Here is a 22,787-nt window from a genome sequence, read left to right as displayed (position 1 = left end):
TGCCGCTCAGATTATTACTTGGGTCAGTACCATATCCTGTTAAAGTGTAGAAATCCTATTGCAAGAGGGATATGACATCAGCTATAACTGTTGTTAAGCCTACAGTTGTTAGAAATATTACCTGGCTGGAGAGTCCACTGTAGTTAGTGCCAGGAGAAAGACAACTTTTCATGTGCCATTAGCCAGGGCTCTTATGAACTTGGAACCAGGGCAAGGAGGCAAACATGTCAAAAGTACTTGATATCCCAGTAGAAGTTCTAAAAGGTAATGACTTTGATAACACAGCATTGTATGTATATATGACTACAAGCAGCTAGGCGTGGAGCCAGTCTAGTGATAATGGTTGCAGAGGTGAAACCCAGGCAGAATCCACAACACAAACAGAGCATGGTGACATGAACATTTCAGAAAAAGAGCTAGGTGTATCAGATGAGACTGGACTTCCTTTAGAGGGGTTTAAATCAAGAAAAGAAGTAGCTGATAACATTCTGTCTAAATCTGTGTTACAAATGACAAAAGGTACAAATGTTTCATTAAAGGGAGAATAAGGGAGGATTACAACTAGAGAGTTAATACAGACACAGCTCTCTAACTCTAGTTTAAAAAAATGTGAAGGTGATAGCTAAGAGATGCTGCTAATCTTCGAGGGTAAATGCAGTTTATTTACTAGAAAATTGGCAGTTGTATAGCAAATAGGCATATAAAAACAATTGTTAATAGCTTGGCATTGTAAAAAGTAAACTGATACTGCAAAGGTTGTAAAACACCAACATAGGTTCATAGGTAGGTACTAGGCTATCTGCCCGAGGGCATTTATAAACCTAGCCAGAGTGTTAGCTTTTACCGCCCCATTGATTAATTAACTGATCCTCCATCAAGCAGAGCCAATGAAGTGATCCCAGGGGTGTCTGGAATCTGTCCCTCCAGCATGTTCTATTTGTTATTGTGGTGAGGTTTAGCTCACTAGAGCTCGTAGCTCGCAGAGACTTGGATTTCTTTAGGTGGAGCATGTCCATCAATTCTGAGTTGAACATCCCTTTGTAAGTCAGGCAGAGATCACCCCTGAGTAGGCGATATGAGTACAGCCTGAGTTTTTTCAGTCGGGCTGCATAGGACATATGTTTGAGGCTAGTAATCCTCTTGGTGAGGTACTTTTGTGGTCTCTTCAGCTGTTGGAAGTGTCTTGAGGTACATCCGAAATGGGGCATTGTACTCTATGATGGGTCTGATGAGTGACGAGTAGAGGGGCACTATAACCTCTTTATTTCTAGATGTGAACCCTTTAATAATTAGATGGGCCACATAGAAGGATTTCCTAACTACTTTGGCAATATGATTGTCAGAGGAGAGATTACTATCTACCTGAGTCCCCAGATATCTTATTACCCCTTCTATATTAAGGGGGCTGCCACCTATGTGGTAATTCGTGGGTGTTTTGACAATGCATTTTTTGGCATTTAGCTTGAGGCCATGACTTTGACACCAGGTGTCCGTCTTAGTAAGGCCCTTTTGGAGGATGTCCATGTCAGCCGGAGAGTCAATTATGGCTCCCAGTTTGCAGACATCGGCGAACTTGGTTAGCCATAGTCCTCCTGTGTTTGCCTGTACTTCTGAGAAGTATATGCCGAACACTAGGGGTCCCAGGACCGAGCCTTGTGGCACACCACTTGTGACTGGTTTAGAGTCAGACCTGGAGCCCACTATTCTTACCGTGTGAGTTCTGTCTGTATGCCAGTTGGCAACCCATCTCATGACATAGGGGTTTATGTTCAGGCTGGTGAGTTTTTCTGTAATACCCGAGTGGGGAATGGTGTTGAAAGCCTTGGCGAGGTCAAGGTAGGCTGCGTGAACAACCTTTCCCTTCTCTATGGCCTTGGTGACTGTCTTGAAGAAGTCAACCAGGTTTAGTAGGCATGATCTGCCCTTAACAAAGCCGAACTGGGTCGGGTCAAGTGTTTGGAGGTTCCCAATGTCTTTGTTAACGAGTTCCATGATGATGCGCTCCATAGTGTTGCAGAGCTAGTCAGGCTTATGGAGCGATAGTTAACAGGGTCAGTTGTGGCCCCTCCTTTGTGGAGTGGAATACCTGTTGCTGTGCGCCATTCTGTGGGCACGTAGCCTGTGGAGAGGCTGAGGTTGAACAGCATGTTTAGGTGGGGGGTTAGTTCGTTCTGTAGTTCGTGCAAGACGCAGCCTGGGACACCATCTGGTCCCACTGACGCTGTGTTTTTGGCTTTTGAAAGGGCTATTTTTGTTTTTGGCTTTTGAAAGGGCTATTTTCACCTGTGCGTCTCTGATTTCCAGGATACTACACTTTTACAGTATTGTTGTAGACCCTTTTGAGGTTGAGAGGGGGGTGAAGTTTTCACTGAATCTGTCTGCCAGGATGTTGGCAATATCAGTAGTTTCAGTAAATGTTGTGCTATTTTGCACTAGTTCAGTGCATATCTGCGAGTTGTCACTTAGATTCGTAACATAGGTAAAGAAGGCTTTGTGGTTATCTTTTGAATCCTTGGCTATTTTTCTTTCAAAGTTAGCCTTGGATGATTTTATGAGAGACCTTAGTTTCTTACTGATACTGATCAGGGGTGTCTTTCCTTCTTGGGATTTGCTTTTTTTTCCCTCCTTCTCTTGTATAGCCTGTTTATGGCAGGGGTCTACCAGACTGGTTTCCTTCTGTTAGAGGAGTGAGTCTTGGTTTTGCTAGGGATGGCACAATCAGTAAAATAATGTCAGCAGGTTTTTAACACAGTAGATAAAGTTAGGGTATGCCAAAATGGTAGAGCACCATTTCAGTGCAGATTCCCAACAGACGGTCAGAAGGATTGGGTTGCCAGGTAGAAATGTTCTACCATCACCAAAAATTCACAGGGTCCTGCCACACAAAAAGCTGAGTGAGTGTGATGTGCAGTACTGGTCCTCTTATCTACACCCACTTTTTCCATTCATCCCTCCTCTGTGTGAGAGCCATCCAACCAACTTGTTCCCAACCTAAGGAGCCTTATCAGCCCATTTGTTCTTGCAAGAGGTGAGAGTAATGCTAGAGAGCAGGCCAGATACCCTCTTCTTGTGGAGTTCCCCCTCTACCTAAGCCTTCCCTTCAGTTGGCCTGCTTGGCTCACAATGGCTGCCTTAGTCAGGGGCAGGCACATGCAGGCCTCCCCTTGTCTTTTCTCTCACTCTGAAATGGACGCAGTGTGTGCCAGCATGGCTTGTTTCACTTGGGATCGCCTGCTGGTTCACCAGCAGATGTTACCAATGAGGAGAGCCTGGGTTTCTCCCTCCCTTCTGGCACTGGCCACTGAAGATTATCCTAATCCTCCCACTCAGTTCACTAGACACCCTTGCACTAACTGAATGCAGGCTGCCTGAATCATAATCAGGACTTCACCCCTCTAAGTCATAGGATTGGGTTCAAGCTTTATTTCTTGAGGGTCTCATGATAAAATAAAAACTTGCTTGACTCTAGAAAGTAGAAAGTTGTGTGAAAAAAATTATAATAATCTGGGGAATTTTGTGTCAAAGAAAAATGCATTAAAATGAACTAGCTCTATTACAGCTGTGTCATATTAAAATAAAAATAAAAAAAATGTGCATAACAGGTTAAAATGCATCAAAGCAGCCTTACTTTGTTTCCAAACTCATTTGACTGTAAACATCATAGGGACCTGTATATAGAGTATGCAATATACTATTAGGTTGTTGTGCTTTTACAGTAAAGTCACCAGAAAATGCATATATCCTAAAATCTGTTTATCCTGAAAGTGATACAAGTCATCCTGTATGCTTTTACACACAAATGAATTTCTCATATTTATTTATTTTATTTTATTTTTATTTATTTATTTAACATTTGTTGACTTGGAAAGTCTGACTAGGACAGCCTATTTTCAGCAGAGGCCGGGAAGAAATGCTGTAGTACTTACATAAATGCTTCTGGTCATGACAGATTTTTTTATGCATTAAAATATATATATATATATATATATATATATATATATATATATATATATATATATATACATTAAAATATAATTGTTCATACTGTTCTGATGTAATTTGTTAGATTACATTTTTTCACAATCATTTATTTTCTATTTACTGACATTCATTATGAACTAAAGTATACACTGAAATATTCTTCCATTATTTATTAGGCATACACTGATAAAACGGTTTAGCTCTATGTTAGGGCTTGTAAAAAGGGATGAAGCAAACTGAACATAAATTGTCTAGATATAGATTTACCACCTAGAATCAAGGGTGTTAATGAGTTTTATTACATCCCTGTCATTATTTCTTTCCACGGAACATAATTACAAATAGGAGGGCTACACGTCTGTCTTATTGTTGGGATTTTAGTTTGCCTGTTTTCTTCTTTTCATGTGGAACTATGACTTGCAACTGTTTAAAAGTCCATTACTGAGAGAAAACTAATTTGATTTTCAACTGTATCTGTTGAGTAATAATTTACACAAAATATAAGGTTATTGAAAAGGTAAAGTGTATTGTGTGTGCGTGCAAACAGTATGCGTCTTTTGTAAAATGTTTTAACCTGACTATATCTTTCAAGGTGATAAATGATTTTTGGATAGAATAGACTGCAATTTTAACTGTAAAAGCTGTGTAAATGAAATCATTACATCGAAAATAAATTGTAAAAAACAAGACAGTACAACAGCATTGTCTGTAAATGTGTGTGCATCATTTACTTTTATTATTTTTATTCAATAAATTTATGTGCATGCTCACATACATGCATATGTCTGTCTATAAACGAGAGAGGCAGTTATTGAACCAAGTATATGTCAGGCTGATTTGAAGTTTCAAAGACAGTAAAATGAATTACATTTGCCAGAATGGCATTCTATGGCAAGCCAAACAAAGGATTATGACAGTAAATCAAAGGAAAACATACAGAAAGTTTGTATGATCTAAATGGGAAGGAGATCTTCCTAAGTTGCAACCCTATCTTTGTTTTGTGTTTAGTCACATTTTGTTTGATGTGAAACTTTGTAGTTAACTGTGACAAGTTAAGCGGGTAACCACCCATGCTTTAAAAAAGAAAGTAGTTATTGCAGTTGAAACATCAAAAGATAGCCTTATTTTTAAAAATAAAGTTATGTATTTTGCTTTTGAGGTAAGAGGTAGAGTCAGAACATTTGAAAAAAAAAGTATCTTTTTGCATTTAAAACAAATGCTGAAGTAGTTGCATTTTTACTCTAGTCAGGATCTACTTTGGTATTTGTAACTCAACCCTCTGTCACTATGGAGGCATTCCATGAAGTGTTTGATTATACAGCAAATCTATGTTTTTATATTTTAGAAAAAGAGGATAAGCAGCTACATGGATCATAATACCAAGTAGTGAGAAGTTATAGCCAAGTATAAGCAAGCAGAATATTGTATTTTAGTTTGTATATTTGCAAATGTAATTCAATATACTGTATAGCAGAGAAGCAACATACAGCAACATGGACTTGATCATTTGGCAAGAAATATTTCAAGATACACAATGGTGAGAAGGAAAAAATGAATATAAGTAAGAAAAATATTCATATTATTTTACTACAAATGCCATTTGAAGACAGTAGTGTATGTTTGTAAAGATGATTTCCTTATCTTAGCCAGGAAGTTATTGCAGGCTGGTTAATCTTGGAGTTCAGAAATTCTTACCACTGTGCAGTCTTAGTAAAGATATTCCTGAGAAAAGTCAGTGGATTTGCATAGAGACAAGTTTACCTCTCTTGTAGATTCCCAAGCCCCAAACTCTGATTCTGAGGAACATTTGTCCTTTCTGCCTCCCATGGAGGAATATTCCTTTTCAGAAACTATTTGAGAGATGAGTGTAGTATTTTTGTGGGAACAAGTGGATTTTCCCCTGAACCAAGGAGATACTATGATAATTGCAGGTGGCTGTACCTCATATTACACCCACCTCTCACATGTTGCCAACCTTGGAGGCTGTGTTTAATGCTGCCTGTAATAACCCTGACTCTCGACCTTCGTTCCCCAAGAAGGCAAATAGACTTTATTAAAGTACAGCAAGCTAATACATTCTTGTTATCTAAATTCAGACCAACTGCCATTTCAACCTCCTTGCCAAGTGGAAACAGACTCTGTCAATGTAAATATTTCTGTTGTAGAGAGAGAAGGTAAGGTATTAGACAAATTTTGTTAAGAGAATTTTCTCTTTTTCCAGTGTAGCATACAGAATTCTTAAAAAACAGACACACATATTCTTAGTTATGTAGACTGTTTGAAGGCATACTATTTCACACACTTACTTCAGTAGGTAGTTCATATCTGAATCCTATTATTTCTAACCTGTGTCAAGTATCCAAACATGCTTTGAGAATTGTATATAATTATGCAGATACTGTGTCTGGAACCACTACTGCTGCTACAGTTTTGAGGGGATTTGTAACTAAATATTTTCTGACTAATTTAATTAAAGTCTGAAATTTTAAACTGTATGTGGTGGCCCACCACTGACCCAGTAATCAAGGAGCCTCAATCCTCACTACTGGCAACAATGAGGGGTTGGGTGTACATACTGGGAGGATGACAAGTTAAACACACAGTATTTCCAGATGCAGCTGTCTGCATCAACTGCAATTTCCTTTAAGAGCACACAGAGACCACAGTCAATCTTGGGCGGGTTTCCCCTCTTTCTCCAGATCCCCAGTAAGATTCCCCACTGGCACAGCTGTTATGTTGAGATCTCAGCTGAGTGGCCAAGCGAAGACATCCAGCACCTTCTCTGTCCAACCAGTGCTACGTGTCTCTGCAAAAGTAGCTGAAACGCACACTCTTTGAGATTTGATTTATATACAAACACAAACACACACACCTGGGAAAGGCTGGCACAGGTTTACTAGCTATGCCACCTTTTGCCCAGACTATAAGGTAGTTATTACTGCCACCAGCCAACTCTTTATCAGCTACTTTAAGGCCCTTAACAAAGGGTGTCCAGTTTTACTGTGTAATGTTACTATTAATCCAAATGGTAGTTTGACCAAGAGCAAAGCTGTTAGGAGTGGCCTACACAGTGTCACCAGATAAATATGCAAGTACTCCCAGAACTTAAATAGGTCTCGGAGATATCAGCCACAATGAAAGGTTTAAAGAACAAGAAAATACTCAGTAAATAATCAGTTACATCAGAGTTCAAAGTCACAGGAAATATTTAAAACAACATTGCAGGACAGTCTCAATTAAATAAAGAAAACATCTAAGCTGTAGTTCACAATATTCCTGTCTAACCTAAGAGAATTACTAAACTCTAGTTAACTTACTTACAGAACAACAAGCAGGCAGATGTGGTGAGTGGATGCCCGTGTCAGGTCAAAGACAAAATACAGAATGCCTTGTCTCTCTGAGGATTCTTAAATTAATATCTCAAAGGTTACTGCTGGGTTGGCTTGCATGATGACATCACTTATTGTCATCTGATTTTAGTACCCAAGCTAAACCCCCATTGCTAGAAACTGCCAGGCTTTTAGCATCTACCTGTGAAAAATACATAGCCCTTAGATCTTTGCAGCTGCTGGAAGACATAAAGCAATAAAATATTTACAAGACAATGCAGAAGGCTTCTTAGTTTTGGACATTCTGTCTCCTTGCTGCATTGAAACCAACTTTTATGGCACAGTTGTAAAATAATATAATTTCAACTATTTTGCTGAAGTTTTGCAAGTTAACCTTGTGTGTTCCAGTTTCCACTGTTAAAATATATACATTTGCACAGTTACAATAGTGTATATACATTTTTGTTCTTTTACAGTAGGGTAAACTGTAGATGCATCTTTAAACTCAGTACTTTACATACCCTTTCAACACACACTTCTGTATCAGCAGATGAAATGACAACATACAATTCAAATACATTTGTAACAGAAGCATATGAATCATGTTGATATTCACAAATGACACACAACCGTTACAAAATTCCAGACAGCTGTGCTAGCAGCATTTCCTTCTGTAACACTTCTGTATAAATCATATTAATATCCACAAATAACATACAATTATTTACAAAACTCCAGATAGCTGGGCTGGCAGTATCTAATTTTCTTAAACTCTACTTCAGATAAAGAGATTTTGTTTGGCCCTTCTGCCACCCAGGTCTTTAAACAATTTGATGAAAGAAGGAAATTAATTCAGGAAGTTTCTAAGATTCCTCAAGTCCCCCAATACAAATCTCCCATATCTTTCTACTCCATTTAAAAGGCAATACAAACAACCCCTGCCACCTCATGGCAAACATGGAACAAAAAAGTGGTGGCAGGATGGGAACAACTAAAATCAAGGATCCTTTCAAGAAAAGGGGCCAGTCTAATCCTTCAGAATGACTGTACCAGCATTCTTTCCTCCCTTCTCTCTTGACCCCATCTCCCTAAAGCTGTCCCATAATTGGACTGTCAGCATTCCTCTTTGATAACATATTGTATTAGACACTCTGGTGTTAAACGTGGTTTACGATGGTTATAGTCGGCACTGGATACACACATCTCCTTTCAGGAGAATTCCTCCCCACCCTGCAAACCATTTTTTTTGTCAGATTCTTCAACATTTACTGACCCTATGAGTCATAGATCTAGTGCCATTAGATCAAAGGTAGAAAGGCTTAAACTCTACAATTTTTCTGGCTCCAAAGAAATAGCTTTCATGAAGACTAGTTATGTATTGTTCCATTCTCAACCTGTTTGTGAAAGTACCACAATTCAAAATGCTGACCGTTCAGAGTCTGTTACCTATCCTCCCCCTTTTGAGTTGTATGGTAGGATTACATCTAAAGGAAACTGATCACACAGCCACATGCTTCAAGAAATTTCTCAAGTTATCTGTGTCTAGGTCACATTATCCACTCTGCTTTACTTTACATAGTGTCTAGTTCCAGTGACAGTTCATTGCTGACTGGAAGGTGTTCACATAGTTCCTTATTTAGACAACTTGCTAGTCTTTTCTCCATACCATTCTAGGGTTCCAGATAAATGTTCAAAAATCCTCATTCATTCTGTCAAATAGGATTGTGTTTCTAGCTACCTTCTAGAAACTTCTGAGCGAAATGATTTTCTTACCCTGGAAAAGGTGGATTTTCGTCTGGAAACTTTCCTGAGCTTCTCTAATCAGCCTCAAACGTCTGCAAGATAATATGTCATGATCTTAAGGTTCATGGCTTCTATAATCCTCCTGGCAGGTTTCACATGAGAAAAATCCAGTGATTTTTTTGTAAAGACACATGGACTTGTGTCCATGTTAGCATTGTCATCATCTGGAATTTCAGATACCAAATTTGAGTTTTGTCAGAAAGGAACTGTACTGGTGGAGACAGCAAATGGCTGATAATCCAGATCACCATTTTCCTCTTCCTGTCCCAAGACCATCGGCAACTACAGACATCTCAGATTTTGCTTGGGGAACAGTGTCTATAGGGTTAAAGGAGCAAGTCCTGTGGAAATCTTCAGCTACAACAAAGCATGTACATGTCAAAGATCTGTTAGCTGTAATCTATGCCTTATAATCTGTTCATCATCTGTGGTCCCCAGGATATATACTCATGATTACAGACAACACCACAGTGATGTAGTGCAGAAATAAACAAATAAGGGGTCCCCATATCTTACTCTCTGTGCAGAATAAGCATGATGGCTTGGGAGGTAGCTCTACCACACTTCCTAAACCTCCAAGCATCTTGCATTCTGTCAGAGCAAAATTTAATGGCAGACAAGCTGAGCAGGATCAAGACAAACCCTCATGAATGGAAATCAAACAAAGAAGTTTTCCATAAAATGATCCATTTGTGGTGAATACCTCAAACAGATCTGTTCACCTCCTTTCAAAACAGGAAACTAAACAAATTTTGAACTAAAACTCTTTGCAGGTAGGCCTGGAAAACAGATTTATTATCATTCCCATGGTCGAGGAGGTTCCTTTATGCATGTCCACCCTTTCCACTGATATTCAAAGTAATTCTGAAGATTTAGAAGGAGACTCCAGAAATCATTATGTTGGCTGAGGCAACATTGGTTCTTCCTTCCTATGAAATTGGCCAACTGCAATTACCACAACATCCTCACAGACTGGATTTACTCATACAAAACAAGGAGAGTTTGATGCACCCCAGTCTAAGACAACTTCAGTAAACTGACTGGATGATTCAGTTTTGATACCTTTTAGACACTCTTTCATGAGAATGTTTAGCAGGTACTAAAGGAGGCAAGAAAGCCTGTTATCAAGAAATCTTATACTGACAAATGGCAAAAATTTCCTAGTTGGTGCCTGATCAGTAACCAGAGCCCCAGCAGGGATTATGTACTACTGGTTGTGTGAGTTACTATCTACTGACCTTTTTTATATCAAGGTTCATCAAACAGCCATTTCAGCATATCTGTTCATAGATTCCTTCCTTTCCTCCCTCTTTTTGGTAAAACAGTTTCTGAAAGGGGGTTAGATCTGAGGCCACCTAGAAAACAGGTGACTCCTTCCTGGGATCATAACTTTGTGATGGAAAAGTTAAATATTTCTCCCTTTGAACCAGCTCATCAGGCTGATTTAAGGTTCATCACATGGAAGATGCCACCCATCACATGGAAGATGACACTTCTTACTGCACTAACATCTGCAAGATATCTGCAAGAAGAGTGTCTGAGTTGCGGCTGTCATGATGGTTGAACCGTACCTGTTATTCCATAGAGAATGGGCATATATGATAGATTTGTTCTTAAAAATATCCAAAGTTATTTCACTGTTTACTCTGAATTAAGCCATCAATCTCCCAGTGTTCTATCCAGATCCTCAGAAGCAATGAGAATGGATTCTACATACTCTGGTTATACTACATAAGCAGCTCAGATAGTATCTTTACAGAACTGAAACTTTAGAAAAGCAGATCAGCTGTTTATTTCTTATGATGTATTGTTGTCATCATCAATTACTTTTTGTTTTCCCAGCATGAACCTGTTGAAGGCAGTATCTAGGCACATTCTACTACAGCCTTAGCTTCTGCAGTGGCATACTAGAAAGGGGTGGACTCTAGAAACATTCTAGAGGTAGCTACATGGTCCTCTGTGCATTCTTTTACAAAGCATTCCTTTTCCGTGTCCATAACTGGCTTTGCTAGGACCATTCTCCAAGGACTCCTGCACCTTTATCCTTCCTCCACACAGGTTGTATGGGCTTTGATAACCCACACAGCCAAAGCATACTGCAGCAGTGAGGATGATGAAAACAGTACATTTGTGTAAGTTGCACTTAGTATTATAGTAGATGTTTGAATTCCACATTGCAGCAGTAGCTGAACCAACCCTCCATCCTCCTACTTCTGTATATATATGGTTGTTGGGATATAAAGTTATTTGTTACTGTTACTCATCCCAAACCTCTAAAGGATATTAAGCTCTAATCTCTGTATGGGCAAAAAATCTTGACTTTGTCTACACTCTGACTGCTGATTTCCCTCCAAGGGGCTAACCAGTTAGTAGCCAGAGTGTAGGTGTGTGTGAGAGCCAGAGCTTTGTGAAGCTGGCTGGTTCTTGTATCCTAAGCAGGACACAACCTTATAACCAGTGGCTACTGCACTATTGAGGAATTCAAACATCTACTGTTATATGGTAAGTGTAACTTACACAACTGTACTTTCTGATATGTAGTTCTGATGGGGAGTTTCTTATAGTTGAACCAGTCATTTATCTGTGCAGGTATCTAGTATGAAACTTGATCCACTCCATCGAGCTGGGGGTTGGAGAATGTCAGAATTTGCTAAGCAGAAAAAATATAACATAACAGCTTGTACTTTATCAGAGACTACAAAAAAAAACAAAAAACTAAAATTGTATTTTTTTCTGTATGACCCAAGAAAATGTTATGATCTCCCTGTTTTTGCAGGTGGAAAATGTTAGAAAGCAGAGCAATGTACAGATTTCTCGTTTAGCTGAAGAATTGTCTACCCTTCAAATGGTACGAAACAGAGTCTTGAAATGTATTTATTAAAGATGTAGTTTAAAGTGATGTGTGATAATTGTTCCATTCAGAAGTTGATTTCTGCCTTTTCTAAGTTTGTTCCATGAGCTTTTTTTAGTAATATGCAACTTTGAAATTAATTTAAGCATGATGTTTGTGTTGCACATTTGAATGGCTAGAGCAGCGTTTTTTATTAATCATCTAGGTACAAGTCTGTAATTTATTCATTTTTATTATTTTTGTAGTTTGCTAACTAAACTGTTTATTTCTTTTACCCATTGTTTGGTAGCAAGGTTCTTAAAGTGGAGCTGGTAGAACTTGCTTATTGATCACTGCATTTTTATTTTATTTATTTATTGAATTTTGTTAGGGTTGTCCCACTGCAGCAGAGTCATTTACAGTGGAAACTCAAGGAGAAAAACATAAAGTAGTCTGTATAATTTATATGGCACTAATAGACCATGTGAAGCAAAAAAATGACACAGTTTCCACGGACTGTATACCAGCAGACATAAATGAACAATGAAGCAGTAGGAACAACTGTTAATGCAGAAGCAGCTCTGTTGTGATTTCCTGTATATACCTCTACAAGAATTAGTAGGGATAACACGAAGTAAAGCATAAATAAATAGAAGCAGTAGAATTATTGCAACAATGTAATTTTAACAAAATGTAGCCACTGATCTGATTAAGTATTTGTTTTTGTTCTCTGAAGCCTGCTTGGCTCTTTTTCCATTTTCACTTCTGCTCTCCCATGCAAGGGATGGGGGTACAGTCTACTGGCACACACCATGGTGTTGTGCAGCAGGCTAGAAGACTATGCCCTACCACTGTACCTTCTCTTCTGCTTCTCATATAGTTTTGATCTCATTCTTTGTTTATGTTGGAAATCTTTCACCACCAGTTCATCAGCCATGACCCACAAAGACTTACCTGAAGGAATCGCAAAATTAAAAGTGTCATAAGTGCCAGAACTTTTTTATCACCTTTATTGAATTATTACTTAAGACACAGACATACATAAAAGAAAACAAACCATGTTAATATGTTCACAGCTACAATCATTATGCATCACATAATGCTTTCATACAATTACCATCAATCCAGCATTACATACAGTGGATATAAAAAGTGTACACACCACTGTTAAAATGCCAGATTTTTTATATGAGACCACAATAAATCATTTCAAAACTTTTCCCACCTTTAATGTGACCTTTGACCTGTACAATTCAATTGAAAAACAAATCTGTTAGGGAAAAAATATATATAAAAAAAAAAAGTACAATAAGCTGGTTGCATAAGTATGCACACCCTTAAACTAATACTTTTTTGAAGCACCTTTTGATTTAATTACATCATTCAGTCTTCTTGGATAGGAGCCTGTCAGCATGGCACATCTTCACTTGGCAATATTTGCCCACTCTTCATTGCAAAAGTACTCCAAATTTGTCAGATTGTGAGAGCATCTCTTGTGCACAGCCCTCTTCATGTCACACCACAGATTTTCTGTTGGATTTAGGTCTGGGCTCTGGCAGGGCCATTCCAAAACTTAAATTTTCTTGTGCTGAAGCCATTCTTTTGTTGATTTGGATGTATGCTTGGGGTCATTGTCGTGTTGAAAAGTGAAATTCCTCTTTATCTTCTGCTTTCAAGCAGATGCCTGAAGGTTTTGAGCTAAACGTGACTGGTGATAATTTCCTCCACCTTGACTAAAGCCCCCAGTTCCAGCTGAAAAAAAAGCAACCCCAAAGCATGATACTGCCACCACCATGGGATAGTGTTCTTTTGTTGATGCAAAGTGTTGTTTTTGCGCCAAAGGTACCTTTTGGAATTGTGGCCAAAAAGTTCAGCCTTGGTCTCATCAGACCATAACACATTTTCCCACATGCTTTTGGGAGACTTGATGTATTGTTTTGCAAATTTTAGCCTGGCCTGGATGTTTTTCTGTGTAAGAAAAGGCTTCTGTCCTGAAACCCTACAACATAGTCGAGACAGATGGAGAATACGGGAGATTGTTGTCACATGTAGTACACAAGCAGTACTTGCCAGAAATTCTTGCAGCTTCTTCAGTGTTGCTGTAGGTATCTTGGCAGCATCCCTGACCAGTTTTCATCTTGTCTTTTCATCACTTTTGGAGGGACGTCCAGTTCTTTGCAACGTCACTGTTGTCCCATATTTTTCCACTTTTTGATGACTGTCTTCACTGTGTTCCATGGTATATCCAATGCTGTGGAAATTCTTTTGTAACCTTCTCTTGACTGATACCTTTCAACAATGAGATTCTTTTGGTGCTTTGTAAGCTCTCTGCGAACCGTGGCTTTTGCTGTAGCAGGCAACTGAGTAAATGTCAGGAAAATCCTACTAGGACAGCTGAACTTTATTTGGGGTTAATCAGAGTCTCTTTAATTGATGGCAGGTATGTACCCAAGAAGACTGAATGCTGTAATTAAATCAAAAGGTGCCTCAACAAAGTATTAGTTTAAGGGTGTGCGCTCACACAAAGTATTAGTTTAAGGGTGTGCACAATTATGCAACCAGCGTATTGTACATTTTTTTATTTTTTATATTTTTTCCCCTGACAGATTTGTTGGTTTTTCAATTGAATTGTACTGGTTATAGGTCACATTAAAGGTGGGACAAGTTTTGAAATTATTTAGTGCGGTCTCGTTTTTTTATATCACAAAAACCTGGCATTTTAACAGGAGTGCATACACTTTTTATATCCACTGTAACTTACTCAGTTCCTGCCTTACCTTAAACCTTGCTCCTCCTCCAAAACTTTGTTCTGCATGCATTGCTACCACAAATTCAATTTTTTCTATGCAGTTTGTTTCTTCCCTTTTCTAAAGATCCCACTTTTTCATCTCTGTTAAAATATTCATTACTCTAAATACAGTTGGTTTACACTTTGATTTCCATGTTCTAGTAATTGCTTTTTTGGCACCCACCAGAATTAAACTTAAGGCATGCTATGCGTTGGTAATTTAGATTCTGTATTCCAGCTTAAAAATACTTTCCTTAGTTATACCCATTTGCTCACCTAAAATTTTTGACAGTGTACTCTGTAGGGAATTTTTAAAGTTTGCCAACTCACTACAGTCCCAAAACATATGTTCCCATTTACCTCTTTATTCCCCATCACACCTACGGTGCTTGCCATCTACCTAAGGAAAAATTCTTTGGAGTCTGCTAGGGGTATAAAAATAACTACACAAAACTGTCCAAGCAAAAATTCTAAATCCTCCAGACTTTATTGCATATTTGGGAGCCATATATATGTCCTTCCATTGTTTCCTTGTGAATGGCTTAGCCATTCTCTCAGCCAGATCTTTTCTGAACTACTCTGATTCCTAAAGTTATTGTGCTATATTTTGTATGCCTTACTAATTATCCCTTTTTAACAGCAGGATCTCTTCTAGATTCAACTAAAAGCTGTACTAGAGCAGTGGTCAGATTCAGTAAAGCCTACACAGGCAGTTTATACCGTGTTTCCATCATGCTGTGAAGCGCACATGGTAGCAGAGAGTTTTAGATTTAGTAAGCAGCTCTACACCGTGTATAGAGCTGCACAGACAAGGTAAACATTGTGGCATGCTAATTAGAGCATAAGCAGCTGAATTGTATGCTAATCAACCAATCCAAGATGAATGAGCTGTTCAACAAGCTATAAAGCAACCATGTAGACTCAGCGCTGGTTTTCCCTGTGAATTACAAAACCCATTGGAACACAACCATAGAAAGTAGTCTACACAGAAACAATGGTGGGGACTGCAGCTGCTTTAATTCATTTGGATGTGCAACAGGCTGAAGTCTATGCAGTTTCTGCTACTAATAGGCCAAGAAGAGGAGTTTTCAGACCCCATTTACCACAATCTACATGACTTGAAAATTGTAGAGTGCTGCAGGGTGGATAGAGACACTACAGGAACTCTGTGACCTCTGTCGTCCTCACCGCAGAGCCAGGGCAAACCAAGGGGAGCCCATCCCAGTGGAAACAAAGGTATGTGTAGCCCTTGGAATTTTAGCTGCAGGTACATTTCGGGGATCAACAGGGGACATGTTGTGGGGGTCTCACAGGCATCAGCATCCAGGATCCTCCATCAATTCCTGAATGCTATGCTACAACATGCCAGTGGCCACATATATTTTCCTCATACTCCTGATGACAGGGATACAAATATGAAGGAGATCTACCCAGTAGCATACTACCCTGAAGTACTGGGTGCCATAGATTGCACACATATAGAAATTACGGCACCACCTGGGGAACAGGGAAGGCTCTACATGAACAGAAAGGGCTTCCACTCTATTAACTGACAAGTCATGTGTAATACCAAGGGAATCATCTTGAATGCATGTGCTGGTAACCCAGCCAGTTACCAAGGCTCACATGTCTGGCATACCTTCCAAATGCATCAGATGTTCACTATGAGGGATTTAGAGCTTGTGTCTGCCTATAACAAAGACTTCCTCTGAGGAAGTCTTTGTTATAGGCGGACACAAGCGCTAAATCTGATTTTATTAAATACTTTATATATTTTATTTTTTTCTGATGCATTTCTATTCTGTTTGTTTTGAGAAGGCATTCACTCACGTCTGCCTGTGTGACATTTACAACCCTAAGTATTTCTCTGGAAGACCTGTTAGAATGTGCCCGTGCCTCCATGGTGGCCCAAAACATATGTTAAGTGACATGGGAAGAGACAACTAGATCAAGTGGAGGATGGACAGCAGGCCTCAGTAACCACACTTCCCTGATAGATTGTCTCCTGATAGATTGTCTCACCCTCCACCTGTCCACTATCTGAGGACTCACCGGAATGGATAGGTGTAGGCCTACTGGTTGTGTCCAGTGGAATTTCAGGGGATGGCTGTATGTCAACCTCAGTGTCAGATTCACCCTCTGCACCCCCAACTGTGCCTCTGTGTGACCACCGTCCTCATCAGAGTCTGCTGATACTCTGACATCAGGTTGTAGAAGTCCCACACTTCCACTGTCAGGATCACCTGTGATAATAAGCAACAAACACAGGAAAAATTAATGCCTACGCTATTATAGTCCAATAAATGCTAACAAAATAAACGTGGTGCCACTATTACAGACAGTACATCAATACATGCAGAACATCACACACTAGAATATTTCTTTGAACTGCTCATCAGTACTGACATAAAAATAATCCAGCAGTGTATACAACAAGGCAAACACGTAGAAAGGACATAAAAGTAAACTTCAAGCACTTTTATTAAAGTGAACCCAGTGCACAGGAACAGGTAAGCACTTTCACAGTTAGCTTCATCAGACCAAAATATTGTACACCTCATAACCAAGTTTAAATACAGCAACCTGGCCAATCAAACTGTATGATAAAAATCACATGATAAAAGATCACGTTAATAAATCACATGATAAAAAAAATCACATGATAAAAAACATTGGATTGTACCTTAAGCACATATTGAATGCAATATATAACATACATTTATAACTAACTTTCACCATGAGAGCATATACACAAATCACAAAATACAACATTTTATGACAAAAAATAAAAATAAGAAATAAAAAATTATATATATATATATATATATATATATATATATATATATATATATATATACACACACACACACACACACACACACACACACACACACACACACACACACACACACACACACACACACACACATATATACACATATATACAAATGTATATATATAATCATAAAACCCTAGGGGGAAAGGCTTAAATAAAAAAAAAGCCTCCCTTAAACCTGTACACAGAAATCTAGGTGTTTAAAAGTGTAATGATTTTTTAATTGAATGTTTTATTATTATATATACATATATCTATGTGCACACACACACACACACATATATATATATATATATATATATATATATATATATATATATATATATATATATATATATATATATATATATATATATATATATCCCCATAAAATGTATTTTGGGATTTGTGTATTTTCTCTCATGGTGAAAGTTAGTTATAAACTTATGTTATATATTGCACTCAATATGTGCTTAAGGTACAATCCAATGCTTTTTATCATGTGATTTTTTTATCATATGATTTATTAGCATGTGCTCTTTTATCATGTGATTTTCATCCTGCAGTCAGATTGGCTAGGTTGTTGTATTTAAACTTGGTTATGAGGTGTGCAGTATTTTGGGTTTGATGAAGCTAACTGTGAAAGCACTTACCTGTTCCTGTACATTGGGTTAGTTTTAATAAACATGCTTGAAGTTTACTTTTATGGTTCTATGTGTTTGTTTCATTGTTTACACTGCTGGATTATTTTATTTAAGCTTCTTGTCATTCAACGAGGCATTTATCCTCTGGAGTGTTATTTGGTTTTGTCTTATACTGACATAAAAATGTTTGGCTTACTGTGTGCAGATTGGGTCTGTGTTGGGCTACTGAAAAGGATAAAACTCTAATGGCTAAATTTTGAGCAGAGCACAACAAAAAGGAAAATTAGCAAACAACGTTGAACATTGAAAATAAATGCATTGAATGGCCATAGTCAGCCAACATCACAAACAAAGCCAACCTTTGTGGGGGCACAGTTCCCCACACCCACACCCTAATTATATATTCCAACTCTGAGATCGCATTATTGTGGGGAATATGGCAAATTTAAAAGGTTTCCCTTCACTTACCTTGTGAATTACATTACTTCCTGGTTGTTGGCTAACTATGGCCATTCAGTGTATTTATTTTCAATGTTCTTGTTGTTCATTAATTTTCTGTTTCACTGTATCCTGTTCAAAATTTAACTGTTCAAGTATTATCCTTTTCATTAGCCGAACAGAGACCCATGCATATGATGGTATGCTTCCTATGCTAGATGGTCTTGGAAGAAGTTAAGCAAAAGGTAAGGACAGCCACGTCATAATTAACAGTAAAGTAGGGGCTAATGCTTTTTCCCCTTTGTATGTCCATTAACTATGCTTTCAAGAAGAATGTCCATTAACTCATTCACTGCGGAGCAGCTCAGGAAAAGCTGCCTGCGTAATTCCACCTTAGGAACAACAGTGTAGCCTGAGCTCATTTTCAGAAAATCCATTTGTAAAACCATACAGAAAACAAATGTTCATAACTCTTTAACTATAAGAGCTAGACTAAAAATATAAATGTGGAAGTTGTTCAGCAGACACTGACCTTTCCAACAGTGTAAATGTTGATAGTGTATATCAAAGTCATTATTAAATATTTGGCAAGGAATGCTGATATTGTGCATATTTTTTACCTTTTTGGAAAAACAAAGCACAATATCTTGGTCAATGTACCATGTAGACCCATACAGTTTGAATGTAATTTGTTAATATGAATGTCAACTTTAAAATTATACCTTAACCATTACTGTGAGATGTTCCTTTCTTGAGCTATTCACAGAAATATGATTAATATATTATTTTTCATAACTGATAAATAAACAAAGCATAATATCTCATCACCTGTAACAGACAAAGCCTACATATTAGTGTAGAAGTTGTGCATCTGAATGTCAGCTACAAAATGATACATCTTTTGTGTGATCACCATGCTCCCTTGCAAAGATATGGGCATAATAATCAAAAGTATTGTAAATGTGTAATTTTCATAATCGTACAAGACTAAACAAACTGTGATATCTGTACATGTGTACAGTGCACAGACATAGTTCTTTTACCATGTTGTAAGGAGTAACACTGTCTTCAAAATGAGGTGTTACTTGGCACACTGACATGCTCCCTTGTAAAGTTATTTACCAAAATATGAAAAAAAAATCATAATTTCCATAACATAATTCCAAACAAACTTTTATATCTGCCTATGAGTACAACATACAGGCACCATTCTTTTACCATGTTAGAACTATTAGAACTATAAATAATCTTTTCAAAATGAGGTATTACTTAGCACATTCAGATGCTCCCTTACAAAGTTATTTACCAAAATATGAAAAAAATCATAATTTCCATAACCTATGTCTGAAACAAACTTTGATATCTGCATATGAGTACAACATAGAGGCACCGTTCTTTTACCATGTTAGAACTACCAGTACTGTCTTCAAAATTAGGTATTACTTAGCACATTTGGATGCTCCCTTGCAAAGTTATTTAGCAAAATATGAAAAAAAATCATAATTTCCATAACCTAAGTCCGAAACAAACTTTGATATCTGCACATGTGTCAAACATACAGGCACAATTATTTTACCATGTTAGAACCAGCAATACTGTCTTCAAAATGAGATATTACTTGGCAAATTCAGATGCTCCCTTTCAAAGTTATTTACCAAAATATGACAAAAATCATAATTTCCATAACCATAAGTACCAAACAAACTTTGATATCTGCACGTGTCAAACATACCAGCACAATTATTTTACCATGTTGGAACCAGCAATACTTTCTTCAAAATGAGATATTACTTAGCATATTCAGATGCTCCCATGCAAAGTTATTTATCAAAAGATGAAAAAAATCATAATTTCCATAAGAGTCGTTTGCCAAGCTCAGAGAAATTAATTTTACACAACACATTTCATAATAGTGTTTTACTTACTATATTGGTCCGACTTGATCATGGGTGTTTTCCATTCTGCTCACAAGCTGCATGTTAGCAATCTTGCATGGCTCTCCTCATGCCATTGTGGAGGTTGGTCAAGAACAACGCAATGCCCTCCTCAGTTAGGTGAATGCCATCCGTTCTGAACAGGTGAACATCTTCCGTGGTGATGCCGAAGACAGTCTTACCTTATCTGAAATAAAGCATGGGTGGACACTGACAAGGGTGCACAGCCAGGGCACATGTAAAGAGAAAAAGCAGGGTAAGGACCACCGCTCCACTAATATGCCAAGGACAAGCATGGGGCTCCAGATGTTGGTTATCTGTAGTGTCCCATAGCTGTGCTGGCTGCTCACTCAGACTGCTGATAGCACTATGGTCTCATGACCTCCTTCAGTGTCAGCAGTCTGCCTTACCTCTGCCTTTTCTCTTTACATGTGCCCATTCAGCAATGGACCTAAGGGATGAGGGACTGAAGTAACTCACTAATTGCTGTCCTGACCTTCATACATTTACTACTCTCACCTACATGTTGTAAGGAGTAACAGTGTCTTCAACATGAGGTGTTACTTGGCACACTAACATGCTCACTTGCAAAGTTATTTACCAAAATATGAAAAAATCATAAATTTCCATAACCTAAGTCCTAACAAAACTGATATATGTACATCTGTACAGCATTCAGAAGCAGTTGTTTTACCATGTAGACACATATGATTGTAAATATGCACATTCTTGGTGTAGCCAACATACTGCTGAATGGGTACATGTAAAGAGAAAAAGCTAGGTAAGGGCCACCACTCCACTAATGAACCCAGAACAGGCATGGGGCAGAGGCAGGCAAGGCCATCTCATCAGTCTGATAGCTGTGCTGACTACCCACTCAGACAGCCAATAGCACTGCAGTCTCAATCTCCTTCTGTGTCAGCAGTCTGCCTTACCTATGTCATTTCTCTTTACATGTGTCCATTCAGCAATGGACCTAAGGGATCAATTTCTGTATTAGTAAGCCCTTCCTGTCATCTAACTCTACACATGCCTGATAAAAGCAGACTAAAAAACGAAGTATTGCAGGATGGTCACTGACATATTAGATTGTACATGGTAGCAGTCTCATAAAACGGTTCTTTCTCAGCATCCTCACCAGCTCCTTACCACAGTTATTTGCCAAACTCAGAGAAATATATTTTACACAACACATTTCATAATAGTGTTTTACGTACTATACTAGTCCTACTTGGTCATTGGTGTTTTCCATTCTTCTCACAAGTTGCATGTTAGCAATCCTGCATAACTCTCCTCACACCATTGTGCAGGTCGGTCAAGAACAACGCAGTGCCCTCCTCAGTTAGGTGAACGCCATTCCCTCTGAACAGATGAACATCTTCTGCGGTGATGCTGTCATGGCAGATTGTAGATCCACTGACCCTGCATGAACTCTAGTTTGCTTTACGTTGTGAATCAAGGTCCAATTCCATTTCGGACCCACTGGTATTATTGTCAGAATCAGTATCCTTGCCCAAGTAAATGTTGGTTGACTTCTTAGCAGATGGCATCTTCACTGAGGGGTGTGATGTCGAGCGAATGCAAAGCTAAAAAACACAATGGTATAGAACAATATAATGTTACTCACCTGCACAGAGGCAGCTGCAAAGCAATACAACAGGCACCATGTAGTGATTGTTTGACACATTCAACTGTTTCATCATATGTGCTTCAGTTACATTAATTCACAAAGATATGAACTACATTAATAAAATGGATACTTGCATCTGTATGTTACTTGTGAAAATATAGATATATATATATATATATATATATATATATATATATATATATAAACACAATCTGGCTTGTGCATTCATCAATGTGATAACGAGTTGTACTTATGTGAATAACAGTGACAGCTCCTGATAGTTTTACCTGAAAAGTGGTAATGACTCAGTGCTATATTGTAACTGACTTATTGCTAAGGTGATAATGACCTGCCTTTCATTACTGCAAAGGTATGCACGCTCAGACACAGGTGATAATTGCTGCACATAACCTGTTGAGTAGATACTCATTATATTACCTTGTGCAGCTGTTATGTAATACAGTAATTCAGTAAAATAGTATAACACTAAGCCCTTCCTCCCACCTAAGTTGCACGCATTACTGACAAAGGCCAGAAAAAATTCCCAAAATATAACATAGCTTCATGCAGGTAGTAGTCAGCAAGTAATAACCTT

At 38.2% G+C, this 22,787-nt stretch overlaps 1 protein-coding gene across 1 annotated transcript in view; it reads left to right on the top strand.

Moving 5' to 3' along the window:
* Positions 1-22,787, top strand: part of SCLT1 (sodium channel and clathrin linker 1) — a 780,532-nt gene that overhangs the window by 278,193 nt on the left and 479,552 nt on the right. The window contains exon 8 of the mRNA XM_044065718.1: positions 11,890-11,961. Coding sequence (XP_043921653.1) covers positions 11,890-11,961 — 72 coding nt within the window. The remainder of the gene's footprint in view (positions 1-11,889; positions 11,962-22,787) is intronic.

This window comes from Protopterus annectens, chromosome 3.part0 (genome assembly GCF_019279795.1).
Source record: "Protopterus annectens isolate FY-2018-M chromosome 3.part0, PAN1.0, whole genome shotgun sequence".
NCBI lineage: Eukaryota > Metazoa > Chordata > Ceratodontiformes > Protopteridae > Protopterus > Protopterus annectens.
This window is presented reverse-complemented; position numbering and strand designations above follow the sequence as displayed.